General features: G+C 28.6%; 1 protein-coding gene, 1 long non-coding RNA gene and 1 other non-coding gene across 5 annotated transcripts; 1 reads left to right on the top strand and 2 right to left on the bottom strand.

The window, feature by feature from the left end:
• Nucleotides 1-653: 653 nt before the first annotated feature.
• Nucleotides 654-4,519, top strand: LOC128388052 (uncharacterized). Of its 3 annotated transcripts, XR_008325212.1 has the most exons (5): nt 654-945; nt 1,046-1,227; nt 1,396-2,137; nt 2,568-2,812; nt 3,127-4,519. It is a non-coding gene; the product is annotated as an uncharacterized LOC128388052 (long non-coding RNA). The 3 variants fall into 3 exon arrangements; XR_008325211.1 differs by having other exon boundaries at nt 654-1,227; nt 1,485-2,137; XR_008325210.1 differs by having other exon boundaries at nt 654-1,227.
• A 3,410-nt stretch (nt 4,520-7,929) lies between these two features.
• Trnaa-agc (transfer RNA alanine (anticodon AGC)) lies at nt 7,930-8,002 on the bottom strand. The gene has a single exon. It is a non-coding gene; the product is annotated as a tRNA-Ala (tRNA).
• Nucleotides 8,003-10,997: 2,995 nt separating this feature from the next.
• LOC128388049 (zinc finger protein SNAI1-like) lies at nt 10,998-13,309 on the bottom strand. Its single transcript, XM_053347397.1, has 2 exons — nt 12,835-13,309; nt 10,998-12,767 (listed from the first exon to the last, which is right to left on the bottom strand). Exons 1-2 carry the CDS (start codon nt 13,024-13,026, stop codon nt 11,721-11,723), a joined length of 1,239 nt encoding a protein of 412 aa, XP_053203372.1. The 5' UTR covers nt 13,027-13,309; the 3' UTR covers nt 10,998-11,720.
• Between the last annotated feature and the right edge of the window lie 1,549 nt (nt 13,310-14,858).

The following is a 14,858-nucleotide window of genomic DNA, read 5'->3' as shown; positions in this document are numbered from 1 at the left end:
CTCTGATATTGAATCTGATTCGAATAAATATGATGAATTTACTTCAAAGAAAGAAAATAAACAAGACAAAAAAGAAAAAGAAAATTTGTCGCATATTCGACGTGAAAATAGTTTTCAAGCCACCACTAGTAAAGAAAATCAAAGTTCAGAAAAAGATGTTGATGAAAATGATACTGACGATGAGTATTTCGAGGCTGATAATGGTGACAATGTTTCTGATATTTTCGATCCAAATTGTTTCTGAGAAAAATTTTGATAAATTTTCTAATTATTAATTTTCATTAAATATGTTTGACTTTGAAATAATATACTGCATTTCGATAATAAATAGATGAAGATGAATCCTTTCAATTTCTATTTAATTATATTGAAATTCTGTTTCTACATCTTTTCTTTCAATCTTTTGTGAATTAAAATATTTGAATCAAAGTCGAATCAGACTATGATTCGCACCAATTCAAAAAAATCTCCATTTTATCATTTCCGTGATTTCAACTATTCGAAATAGTTGTATCAAAAATGAGTAAAAAGTGTTCAAAAATTGATCAAAAAAGTTTGAGTCAAAATTGATTCAAAGTTGTCATTTCGGCCATCTTTTTGATTCAATTTTGACTCCGAACTGTTGATTGGGTATTTAACATGAAGAGAAAGAAAATTCAATTCTATTGGGGAATAATTTCATTCCTTTTTCGTTATATTATCTACCACTCAGAATGTTATTCGTTGATGTATTTAGATGGACATTCACGAGTATTTCATGAGAATTTCCAACTCAACATTTTACATCAAAGTTCATCATCTTGGCTTTTTCTTTTTTTACTCAGTCTTTTGTTTTCTTCTTCCTTACAGACAATGAACCTCATGGAACATGATGCTGAACATTAACTGAAGAAAATGTTGAATTATCCCATGACTTGGAATTGGATCATGTTCATATTATATTATGTATATAGAAAAAAGAATAGGAAACTTATATCTTTGGCTCGATGACGATTTTGATTGTGAACTTTTTTTTCCAATGAAAAAATTTATTCTTTTCTTTCAGATTTTTTTTGTTCTGTTTATATACCAAAAGGGTGGAAATTGTATCCACAGGGAGGAAGATGAGAGGAAGAGGGAGGGTCGGAGGATGAACATGATGAATATCAACCGGAAACAATGAATAGAAAACACCATTGGACAAAATCCGCCATCACTCATGTTCATGTTAATCTGTCATATCAATTGGTTAGTATTTGAGTAAAATTTTCACTTTGATAGGTGATGACCAATGGTCAGTTTTTCCTTTTATATTAACACTAAGAGAGTTGATCAATTATTCATGGTAATAAATTATCTTGTTTAGTTTTCTCTACATTTTTAAATTATGAGCTCATGATATTTTCTTATTTACAGTTACTTGAGATGATGAAACTTCAGAACTCTCAGAATCATCATGTACATTTTATACTCTATCTCTCTCTCTCTCTCTCTCTTGAATGAAGAAAAAGTTTCACCACAGTTTCTCATTCTCATGATATAATTTCCGGTTCATGGGAAGTAAAAAGTCACCGAACAACAAGAAGAAAAAATAATATTCGACAAATGGAACAAAATTAAGAGAGAAAAACAAACAAAGATCTTTAACCAGGAAAACCGAAATTAATCTCGAAAAAATTATATATAATTAAAGTTAATTATCTTCTGTACATAAGAAAGGAACAACAATGAACATGATGAGAATTCATGGAACCATTGATAATACAAAGATTGACCATTACGATGACCTCCAAAGAGAAGCTGATTTCTGACAGTTAATCATAATGGAAATGTTTCTCAATTAAAATGGATGGACAATGAAAACCAGGAGACCGATGAAAATTTCCAACGATAAATCCAAGTGAATTTCTTGAAACTGAATAACTGGCATAATTATATATTCGTCATCATCATTATCATACCATGATCTTGATTGTTTCATGTAATCGTCAACCTCTGAATAGTTTCAATGGCAAAGGTCAATGAGTTTTCCAGATGATGAAACATTTTCCATAGAGAAAACTGATAAGTTGTTTTCTTCATAATCTTCAATCAACAATCAACCTTGGAAACATGATAATTAACGTTAATTGTTACACAATCAACAACCAATCAAAGGGTAAAGTTGAACAAAATCAAATAGTTAATGATGAGAGAGAGAGAGAGAGGAAGGGAAAAACAAAGTTCAATGTTAACTCTATGGGAAGAGTAATGTTTGTTAATTTGATTAGAAACAATCAAATTATCATCAACTAAATTTATCTGCCATGAAACTAAATCAGTGAAAGTAAATATTGATTGATAATTTAAGATGGAAATAGAAAATTTCAATTCTTTTCCTCATCAAGATTAACAGTTATTCATGAATATCTAATTCCCTGACAGTTGATAACAATATATTTATACTTTATTAATAGATTTTCAATCTAATGGAATCTGATTTGTCATCTAATTGTGTTTGTGCATGTTTGAATATCCTTAAATGATTAAGAGATGATCCAAACAATTTAAATTATGTTCTTATTTTGTTAAATTTTGCTTTTATTCAGATTTTCATGGTTCCAGGTTCATGGTTACTGATTTTAATGCTCAGTCAACTGATATTTGAATCATTTTATCACATGGAAACTGTTATTGTTTATCAACCATTATCATCGAAAATGTTCAAAAAAGTGTTACAATTAATCAACATAATCAACACGCTAATTACAATCAAGTTTTTACACCGAAAGAGGAACAAAAAATCAACGATGGAAACGGAAAAGGAGAGATAATAATCATCAAAGAATCGAAGGTTAGAACTTTTTTTCTGTTGATATTTTCTCGAATATCAAATTGATTGATGTTGATTGTTTACTTTAATCAATAGAGAAAAAAATTGTCTCTCTCTTGTTAATTGTGATCTAATTCTGATGATCGTTAAAAAGTAATAATAATCAACGAGATCCGTAAATCTTTTTTCCCCGTTCATGTAATGAGCTTATAGATTTTTGCTCACAATCAACAAGAAATTGATTTAATTGTAAATAAATCACACAGCATGATGATAATGTTGATGATTTATAAGAAATGATTAACGATTAATGAAACAATTTATTTTTCTCTTAGATTTGTATCTCTATTTACCTTTCATTGTTAATCTTTATCAACACGAAATGAACAATTTATGTTCACAAATCAAAATCATCATAATTCTGATTGTTAATCATTAATTCAGGTGAAAAAATGATCAACATATTATATAATAGTTTTTACCTGTTATCTTGATACCTGTGGATAAATAATTTGAATACTGAAATGATTGAAATTCACATTGATCATGAAAGACAATAAATTGTCAATGTATTTAAATGAATCGCCGCAGGGTTCAAATTGATTGTTTACTCATTTTCTGTTAATCATCATGATGAAATATGAATTTGATTGATTCTCAATGAGAGAAAGAGCAAAAAAATTGAAATGACAACCTCAAATTGTCATTGGCAAAGAAAAAGGAAATTAACAATTGACAATCAATGGAACAATTTAATAACAACAATCTGCTATTCTAATAATAATATTGCCACTTTTCACTTGATTGTGACAATTTATAAATTGTCAATGTTATTATTAGATTGACAATTTTTGATTCGCTTGATAATAAGAGAGAAGCAAATTAATCAATCTAAATACACTTAATCATTTAGTTTAATTGCTATTTTAATATTACAAAAATTAAATCTCAAAGGTGTAAGAAAATTCATTAAAATGATTAACTTACTTTCAGCTAATTGTTAATTAACTAAATACAAGTATTAAACATGGAAGATGATTAATTGATTGTGAATATTGTCTCAACCTCTCTGTTTTTAATTAAATGGTTTTTTTGTGAGACATTTTCTTAATTTGATTATCTTGATGATTTAAGAAAACGGAAATTAAATTGTATCAACAATCAGTCTCATCATTGCTTAATAACATCTTGACCTCGATACCTTTGGTCAATTGCTTATCCTTTTCTTAATTGTAATCTTTTCTTGCCCTCAGGCAATTATATCCTTTCTTATTAAAAGTAACACCAATTGATTTGTTGTAACAAAATTTAATCAAATCATTTGATATTTACTATTGATTGTCTATTGATAATTAGGAAAACCTCATGTTCATGATGATTATGAGCTCTGAATTCAGAATTTGTCAATTGATAATTATTGGTAATTCTGATGGTTATGGAGGAAAAGTTTTCTCATAATTTAATTGTACTGATTGAGAATAAGATTGATTTAAATTGTTTCAATTTTGTTGATCAAGAAAATTGATTCCTTCAAGTAATTAGCATTCAATCAACTCAGGTAATCAGATTAATTGTTAGTTGACTTTTATTTGCTTCTGTTTTTCATCTTGTTGATTGTTAATAATTTAATTTGATGGAAATCATTTTAAATTGTTACAAAATGAGTTGAGAAAATTATCTCTCTGATATTACCATTAAATTAGATTAAATTTTAATCAATTGATTGATTATCAAATAAGCTAATTGCCTCATAATCTTAAATTTTTCTCGTAATTAGTTTACCATAGTTAACCAAACCTTTCATTAATAGCTAATCAATTGATTGAAATGTTTTCCCATTCATTAATCATTATAATTGATTATCTAAATTTTAAACAATCATCTTAGCAAATTGTTTTGATAAATGATCACAATTATGATTAGCTAAAGTCGTTCAAATTGTTTTTATTTCATTAATTCAACTAATTGGGTTTTAATTGTGTTTTAATTGTGAATCAAATATAATAACTGGTATTTGTATCTTTAACAATTAACTTTTTTATAGTTAAATCATTCATACTAATCAAATCATTTTGGATTATAAATTTTTATATTATCTTTTCAATTGTGATTGTTTTTAATTACAACTCTTTGGTTAGTTAATTGTTTAGCCTCAATGTGACTCTTTTTGTTTATTGATGATAATCAAACAATTATAAATGATGATTCTGTTTACCTTCAGGCCATTGGACAAATTGTCAGTTTGATATTGATGATGTTCATTTGGATTGGATTAAATTGTCATCAAAATGATTTAAAACAATCAACATTGAAATCATAAATATGATCAGTGATCATTTACTGTTGTTGATTCTCAGTTTTTTAGTTAATTATGTTGATTGTAAGTATATTGATATTTATCCAGAAATTGATCTACCAGAACAATTATCCGATTTTATTGATTCGGACTCATCGATTCAAGAAGTTTCCTCTCAAGACTGTAGCACAGTTGCCGAGAGTTCAACAATTGAAACAACATCAACACCTTCATCGACAACCACTGAGGAAGAACCAGCCGGATTATCGGTACTGGTAACCGATCCAAATTATTTTGGGTCATTTTTGGCCGTTATCGTGACGATTATCATTATGTCAGCGATCGGTTTGTTTACTTCAAAAAGGACTAGACGAGGTAAACTTGCCGCTGTAACTGTCGCTTCAAGTTCGTCCATGTTATCAAGTGGACTAAGTAAAAGTTCAACCTCAAAATTGACACAAAATTCACCTGTAATTTTACCTGTGATCAAGCCAAGTGCTGAATTTCCCTCGATAAAACAAGACTCAAAATTCACGCCGCTTCCCAGTCCAAGTAGAGGCACTTCTCCGTCCGTTGATTCAATTGTATCTATTTCATCATCTCAAGGAGTCGCTCTTCATAGTGATAAAAGTTTAACCGGAAAACTGATTAAGAGCAAAATTAAAAAGGTCACATTCAATTTTAAAGAGAAACAATCGAAAAGATCATCATCTTCCCGTCGGAGGTCAAGCGTTTCAAAAAGGTCAAAAAGTTCTCGAAGTTCAGTCAATACATTTGTAGCATACGAGACAAGGAAAAAGAAACGAAGAAAATCATCTAAATAGTTGATCAATTAACTAATTGTAAAAATTGAATATAAACATCTAAAGATTCATCAACTTAATTTGATAACATTTCTAAATTTTCACTAATTTAGTTCACTTTTAGTTCATTATCGTCAACAATTAAGATGCCACCATCAATATATTGGTTACAATTCAAATGGTTTAGCATCTTGTTGTTACTTTGATCTGGTTATCAAATTAACAAATTGTTCATATTTCCTATTGATCACAATTAAAGTCATGATTATTTCTTACTCCAGCTTAATCATAACAATTAAGATACAACAACAACAAGGAAATCTAAAAGTCTTTCATCATTGATTGTTAAGATAGTTAATTGCCTAATCAAGCTCAACAATTTAATCCAAACAGAGAATAGACTTAATCGAGATCATATTGACATCAAACTGATTGTTCATTGATAATGAACAATTAAAATGACCAATTACAGGAGTAAATGTAAGAAAATGATGTTATCAACAATCAATAAATATCTATTAGCAAATGATTAACTTAATCACCAAGCAATTAAAAAATTTCGATAATTAATTCAATCGTCTACAAAAAAATAAGAAAACTGATCTAATCAATCAATCAACTTGTAAATTAATCAAACAAATTATCGTATCTATTAAAAGCCATCAAACCATTGGCACTAATAATTAGTCTAATAATTAGCTCTTAATTCAGTTTAATTTGTGTTTCAGAATTTTCTGATTGTTCATGATAACTTTGTATTCTGATTCTGAATAAACATTTTCTAGTGTTTATCTAACTAATATTTGTTTCCTTCAGGTTTACATTACAATAGATCAACAATCAAATTTATATAATAATAAATTCAACGAAACTAAACTAAATTTAAATTGATTAAAAGCAATATTTTCTATTCAATATCCTTTCAATTATTTAAATTATCATGGATGTTAATTATTGTCATGATTATCACAGGAAATCAATTCTCAGTTCTTAGTTTTTTTTCCTACTAATTCATTTTAATGTTATGATAATGATTGTGATTTAATTTGAATTCAAACAATGAAATAACAATCAAACTAACTACAAGTATTAAGCTGTGAAAACGAGGGAAGAATTGAAATTGATCACTAATTGTTGTAATCTTGAATAGATTGATTGAATCATGAATTTCTGATATAATCTAATTGCCAATTATTCATGAGATTTCAATGATTTGAATTGATATTTCATCGAGAATTAGAAAATATTTTAATCCGTAATTCTAATCACGTTTAACAATCAGATCAAATCCATGATAATCCTAATCAATTAGCAATAAATTTCCTCTGAAAATTGTCTTGATGGTGTAGATTAATTTAATTATCCTGAAAGAATCAAGGAAAACAACTAAAAATCATAAAAAAAGATGAAAAAAATAAATTACATTGGAAACTTTTACTCTCATTGAAATTTAAATTGTTCATCTTGATCATGATGAAAAAAAAACAATATCACGATTACAATCATCCAACTAATAACGATAAAAGTTCAGACGGTTTATTCAGGTATGTCATGGTAGAAAAAATCATCGTCATGATCATCATGAAATACTTGAAATGTTTAACAACAATAACAAAAAGATTTCCAACAAAAGAAAACAAAAGTTCTGAAGATTCTGATTCCCTGAAGCTTTTCAGGGCAAATTGTTTATCTAAATCATTTTTTTAGAGTCAATGTTTATCATTACGATTGAATCTCAATTCATCGTTTTCTCATCATTTTCTCATGGTGAAAAGGTCACAAACTGTTCAGGGTGACATTCAGTTTGATTATGATAAAAAGATCAACTTGACAATAAATTGTTTCCCAGTTCGAGGTTTTTATTTACAATCTATCGGTACTTCAAGCCTTCATACCCTCCCCTTGATGATCTTTTCCTTCCCCCAGCAAAAATTTCAAAGAAAAAATCAAAATAATTCATAAAATAAATTCAAGAATATTTAATATTAATAATTAAGAAAAGTGAAGATTCGACTCAATTGAATAGACGAAAAAAAAATTGGAGATGCCGAGTATCGATCTCGGTACCTCTCGCATGCTAAGCGAGCGCTCTACCATCTGAGCTACATCCCCTTCGATGAGGAAAGTGGTCTAAAAAGCGTTTATAAAATCTAACTTTCCACTCGATTCCATTATCACAACTCAAAGTTTCTTTCGTCATTCCAATTTCTTGTTTTAATTGTGCTACAATTCAACTGAATTAAAACTGGTTTTTCCATTACCAACAATCTAACACTTACAATCAGCGAGACTAATCAATATCCTGGATTATACATTTATGATTAAAATCTTTCTCTCTCTTGATTTGTATTATCTTATCAATCAAATTGCACTTGTCTTTAATTACAATTACTCTATGATTAGTTAATTGCTCGGCCTCAAAGTGACTCTTTGTTTATCGATGATAACTAAACAATTATGAAAGATGGTTTTGTTTACCTTTAGGACTTTGGACAAATTGTCAATTGGATATTGATGATGTTCATTTGGATTGGATTAAATTGTCACCAAATGATTTAGTACAATTTGAATTTACTCTTCGACCGAAAGGTCATTCTGTTCATTTACAAAGTTCATTAAATGTTCAGCTAATATCATCATGGTTAACATGTAGAATAGAATCTCTCAAGTGTTTATATTTAATGTTTTCTTCCTTTCAATTTGACTTTTATTCTTATTGATTTTCAATTGGTTTGATCATCGATCCTCTTAATTAGAGCACAATCAACTAGAAACATACTGTTGGTTAGATTCAATTGGTGACAATTAAATTAATTGCTCGATAAACTTTTATCCATCTAAAAGGTTAATCTTTATTACCTTACAATTGTTACTCTATGGATGATGTTGATGATGAATGTTAATTGTTATTAATTATCAACAGGTGAACGTGACAAATCAGCTGATCGTTAATAGTTGGCAAATTGAGTAATTAACAAAATCATCATCAATGGAAATTCATATGAACTGGATTTACGATTGATTTAATAATCGTTTATTAAAGTAGGTGAACTTTTTGTCTGATTAGTATTAACTGTTAATGAATTACAATCAATCTAATTAATAATCATTTCCATATTGATTAGATGCCTCTAATTTAGTTTAACAATCTAATCATCGTAATTTTCATCAATCATATTCATAATTTTCATGTTAATTGTTATCCCTCTTAAAGATAAAGATACAGAATACTAAACAATCAAATCTAATCAGATTTAATTACAGTAATTTACTTGCACTTGATCATATTGATACTCAATTTATATTCACAATAGGTCATCTTTAAGTAGAATCAGTTAATCAATAGTCACCAATTAGTTTAATTAATTTGTATTAAGATTGTTTTTCATGATTGGAAATACAAAAAACAAATGATAATCCGATCAAGTAAATTGTTGGTAATCGAATATTTTTTCAAACTAAAATCAAAAGATTTCATGAGATCAGAATTTAATCTGATTTTTACATGTTGATATAAGAATTGAAATGTAATCAATCACAGTGATAGAAATTTATTCCTTAATTAACTTGATATTTCTCTCTCTCTCTCTCTCTGCTTTATTATTACAGGAATAAATTGGATCAGTTTTGGTTATGAAAATTTGGATAAGATGAGATGAGAATGATAAGACAACGGTCAAAGATCAATTCCAAGACTACTGATGGTCAACATGAGAAATAACAATAATGATATCATGGAACATGGAAGAAGAAGAGAAACTAAATCAACTGAATTAAGCTATTAAACTGTAAAGATTTTCATTAGCCATTTATCTTAAGGGGCTTCCATTATTTTCTCAAAACATAAACTCAATTTTCATTCCATGGATCTCCCATTTCCACCCAATTACATGAATTCCCATGTTTTATACTCAATCACAAGTTAACTAAAAGATGGACAAGAAGATGAAGCAACAGAGATTTGAAGAAAATGAAGATGAAGGATTGAGAGAGTAAAAGATGAAGGGGTCAGTTAAATGGACAATGGAAGATGAAGTCGAAAAGAGTTTGCAACAAGACCCAAAATAAGAACAAGTTACAAAGTTCAGCACAAAATTCTTAAAAAGATATTATAACAAGATAATTTTCTTTTTGTTCTTAATAAGAGACAAATTCTCTGATTGGATGAGGAAAATACTATGATAGAATATTGAAAATTCTGATAAGTGGATAATCAAATGATAACTGGGATTGATTATCATCTTCATTTGATCAAATTTCGTTCGTGGTGAATATGATTTAGATGAACAATTTTGATAACTTTGTCTCTGATTAGATAATAGTAATCAAAGGTATGATGAGAATCCAATTTATGAATTATTTGTTGCGGTTATTAAGTTGATCTAAATTGGATAGAGATGATAAATCATAATTTGTTTACTAATTTATCTGACAATTTATCACAATCAACCTTTGATGAGAACATTAATTTTCACAATTAATCGTACGATCCATTTGATTATTATCATTTGATAAATAAAACTCATGTAGTTATCTGTATTCCTGATGAAATTTATGATCAACATGATAATTTATCAACACTATTGATTATATTAGTGTTAACTGTTTCATCACTCAGTTAATTAGATTACAATCTCAATCAAACAGATTAACATTTAATTCATTTCTTAACACAATATTATTGTCACAATTTTAATCAAATTCAATTCACTTAATCCACTTGATAAAATACAATTTAGTGATAGTAATAGTTATATTAATCTAATTGTAATTGTGAGAAAACAAATCAATCCCTAACAACAGAGTTAATTGTTAACCTGTTAATGGATATTAACACCAACAGAAAAAAAAATTGAAACTAAATTAGGTTAGTTGTACATTACTTATGATAATTAAGACCAACAATCAATCAAAGTAATCAAACCAACAATCAATAATCAATGAGGAAAGTAAAGTTAAACCAAACAATTAACAGTTAAATCAAATGAAATTGTGATAGTCTAATTAATATCATATTGATATTTGGTTGGAAAAAAGTGTAAATTGATTAAATTAGTGATCCAAAAGCAATTAACTAATTGCAATAAGAAATAGCAAAAGACTTACCCAATTATCTGAATCAAATTGGAATCAGTTGATTGTTACAATGATTAACTATCTTCACAAGAAAACTGTTGAAAGATGTTTGTTTTGATCGCAATTTGATAAGAAGTTATAACAACAATTAATTAGTTTAATTAGCGATTTATTTTCGTAATAATTTGTTAATGGTTGTGTGAGAGAGGGAAAAAAATACAAACTCGACAATTGAACAAAATGAAAGTATTGTTGATGGATTGGGAATGAATCTGATTCTAGAAAAATGTTATCTTTTTATACACAATGAAAGAGGAAATAAGATGAAGATGAAGATGATGATGATGAGCAGGATGATGATAAAAAGATTTACGCATTCGTAGTGATAATAATAATAATCGTTGAAAGGATAAACTCAGGATTACGTTTAGGATTTTGAAGGCGCATGAATATCAAATGATTAGTTGATTAGTTTGTATGTTAACCAATCATATTATCTGGACATCATCAGTTTCATCATGAAAATACAGGTTAATTTACAATTGATTATATTACAAATATTACACAGATAATAGTTTTCTATAAATGGAATCGTAAAGGGGGAGAGTTCGTGGTAGATTATTTGACAATCATGATAAGTTTCACTGGGAATTGTATGATAATATTTACAAAAGAAATTCAAACTTTGGTGATTTTTTTTTGTTCATCTTTTTGTTTATTGTTTGATGTTTGTTGAGTTTGATTGATTCCATCGTCATGTTGTCAGTTTATGTCGGGATTTAAGGTGTCTTTCTAGGTCACGTCGTCGAACTAAGATTTTAGAACATTTTTTACACTTGTAAGGTGATGAGGCTGTTCCCGAATGGTGTTGACTGTGCAGACGAATGTGCTTGTTTAAATTGGACGGGTCACTAAATGGTCGACCACAGAATCGGCATGATAATGGTTTATGTCCAGTGTGAGTTCGCAGGTGTATTTTAAGGCCATACTTTCGTGTGTAAAGTTTACCGCAAAAGACGCAAATGTGACTTCGAGGTTCTTTGGTACCGAATAAGTGTGACGAGGTGACATGTGAATTTATTGTCGCATTGGTGCTGTTGCTGTTTAAAGGGACATTCGATTGTGGTGATAAATTTGCTGAAGGTTCAATTATCTCCTTCGGGATTGATGGGCCAACATTTTCTTGGAAACTTATTGATGAAAGTGAAGATAAAGATGAAGACGATGATGAGGTTATTGGTGTTTTGTTTATTGTTGATGATAGTGAACATGATGATGGAGATGATGATGATTTATATGTTAGGCGAGTTAATTGTGTTGATGATTGGGATAAGTTAATGTTGGTGTTTGTTGGTAATAAAGGATTACAATTTAAACCGTTGATTGTTGTTGGTGTTATAGTTGAACCTAAAATTGAGGTTAAAGGTAAACTTTTATTGAGACAATTTTCTCGTGAATAGTTGGTTAATTGTATTGGACAATCAAAAGCAATATGAATTTTAAGTGGATTTGGTTGATTAAAATTTGATTCACAATTAACACATTGGTAACTTGATGAGTGGATAATGTTGATTGGATTTAGAAAGGGAATTGATAAGAAATCAAGTAAATCCATTGGAAACCAAGCTTTGATTTCATCGCCTGAAGCAATTGGCTTAATTGTTGTACCAATTAGTGTTTTCTTATCACCGTTCCAGTGGATTAATAAATTCTGTTCAAAACAATTATCAGCTAATCTAACCAAATGAATCCAATCAATATTTTCACGAGTTGTTATCACTCCAAGTTCAGAAATGTAAGCCTAATGGGAAACGATGATTATCATTGATTAGATTAGAGTTAAGATTAATTTAGTAATTAAGACTTACCTTGACTAATTGTTTCGGCTGATTGTTGTTTTTATTGAATATTTTTCGAAGTGAAATTGGTCTTGCTGTTGGAAGTGTATGAAATCCAATTGGAAGATCTTGTTCAGCAATTACAATTGAATTAGAATCGTGATTAGATGGAGTAGAGATCCAATAACTAAGTTGAAATAGATTGTTAGGATTATTATTCATTTTCCAGGTAAATTACAGGTAAAAATCATAACGAAATTGACCATTAAAAAATTGAAACCATTGTTTGTCTTACGAAAAAAATTAATCTCTTTAATTGACTAGATTGATTACAATTACAATTAACAGGTAGATAGACACACGTACACACAGTTTAGTGGACACGCGACAATCAATGTAAATAAATAGTTAATCGCAATTGTAATTGAATTTGACTAGTTTGATGTTAAGGTAAGAAATGGATTCGACATCTAAATTGAATTGTTGATTCAATTAACATACACACTCTCCCTCTCCCTCTCTCTCTCTGCCAAATTATATCAGCACGCGCTGCACGCACTTCCAATCACGTGCCTCCCTTTTTCAGCCCCCATCTTCCCTTTCTTTATCTTCCTAATCTTCTCTTTCTTTTGCAAATCCTATGGAAAAACAAGTGTCTATAATGTTATCCATTGAAAGTATCCCAACATTAAACTCCAAGTAACATTTACATTAATTTTATTACAACTTGTAATCATCTGTAATTATTATCACTAATCCAGTTTCCATATTAATTTGATCATTGAATCAATTGTAATAATTATCTAAATGTGAAAACGATACAGCCATTGACTTTTGATACTCGATGATTTGATTTGAATTTATTGTTCTTTGAAAATTTATCATCTAATTGTTGATTATTATCACCAAACAATTAGATGATTGTAATGTCAAAGTTAATTGATCAGTCGTTGGTGATGATTACTGATTATCTATTATGAAATTAGTAGCATATGAATTGAATTTACAGAGTAAATATCGTGATGAAAAAAATGATTTGGGGTAAGATGAAGATGATGATCAAGTGATGAGGATAAATGATTCAAAGAGGAAGAGGAAGAGAGATGAATAGATGATGATAAAGGAAGGTAACAGCTGATAAATTTCCCTGACCAATATTTGGATGAACCAGTGAGTTTGTTGACTGGTTTTGTTTTTTTCGCCTTCAACATTCATTCAATTTGGTTATTCTAATTTCTTTCTGTAAACACCAATTGTTACAATTCACAATCAATCAACTATGTTATACAATAAGAAGAAGAAGAATCAACATTGAAGAAAAAAAATATCAAAGAAATTAGAAGCTAAATGCTTATTCTAAATTGTCAACAATCAGTGGAGAAAAAAAATCAAAGAATTGTCATAATAACAACTATTAGAAGCGATAAAGATAATCGAAAAACTTATTAATAATAAGAGATAATTAAATTTCAAAAGACAATATCAATAATAATTATGGTTCTGAACAATTATTTTTGATTATCTTTGATCGAGGAGAAAGAGGATTAAATTGATTGATCCTTATTATCAATGGTGTTGGTACGGTTCCTGTTATTCTGATTTGAGACACAATTTAGTTTCGCTTTTCATGTTTTTCCGAGTTGACAATTAATAATATTATAATCTTTAATTGTGAATCAAGAAAAAACTATTAATTCATTGGAAAAACCTCATATTCAACCATAGAGAAAGAGAAGAGAGAGAGAGAGAGAGAGAGATACATTGAATTTGTTAACTTTATTGTCCATTGTCAGTTTACTTGATTGTCTTTTTGGCCTTTTGGGTTGATTGAAACCTTCCGTAGCTAATCAACAGTTAGTTTAATCCATAAGGAGAGGTGAGGGATTTGTAAGAGCAAGAAAATATTATATTAATTGTTGGTGATGCGAATCTAATCAGCGATTAGAAATGATCATCATCATTGGAATCACATTATAAGATCAACTTATATACGAAATTGGCAAAATGAAAATCACTTGTTAATTTAATGGTAAAACCGTAAACCTAAAAAGAGA

The sequence above is a fragment of the Panonychus citri genome, unplaced genomic scaffold (genome assembly GCF_014898815.1).
Source record: "Panonychus citri isolate SS breed McGregor unplaced genomic scaffold, ASM1489881v1 Contig00095, whole genome shotgun sequence".
NCBI lineage: Eukaryota > Metazoa > Arthropoda > Arachnida > Trombidiformes > Tetranychidae > Panonychus > Panonychus citri.
Note: the sequence above shows the minus strand (reverse complement) of the source record. Positions and strands in the feature narration are given on the sequence as shown.

What these genes read in the sequence shown, in the direction of transcription:
- LOC128388049 (XM_053347397.1), bottom strand. Translation starts at nt 13,026, where the DNA reads ATGAATAATAATCCTAACAATCTATTTCAACTTAGTTATTGGATCTCT. An exon ending in AGCCGAAACAATTAGTCAAG is followed by an intron (nt 12,768 to 12,834) that starts GTAAGTCTTAAT and finishes GTTTCCCATTAG; the next exon opens with GCTTACATTTCTGAACTTGG.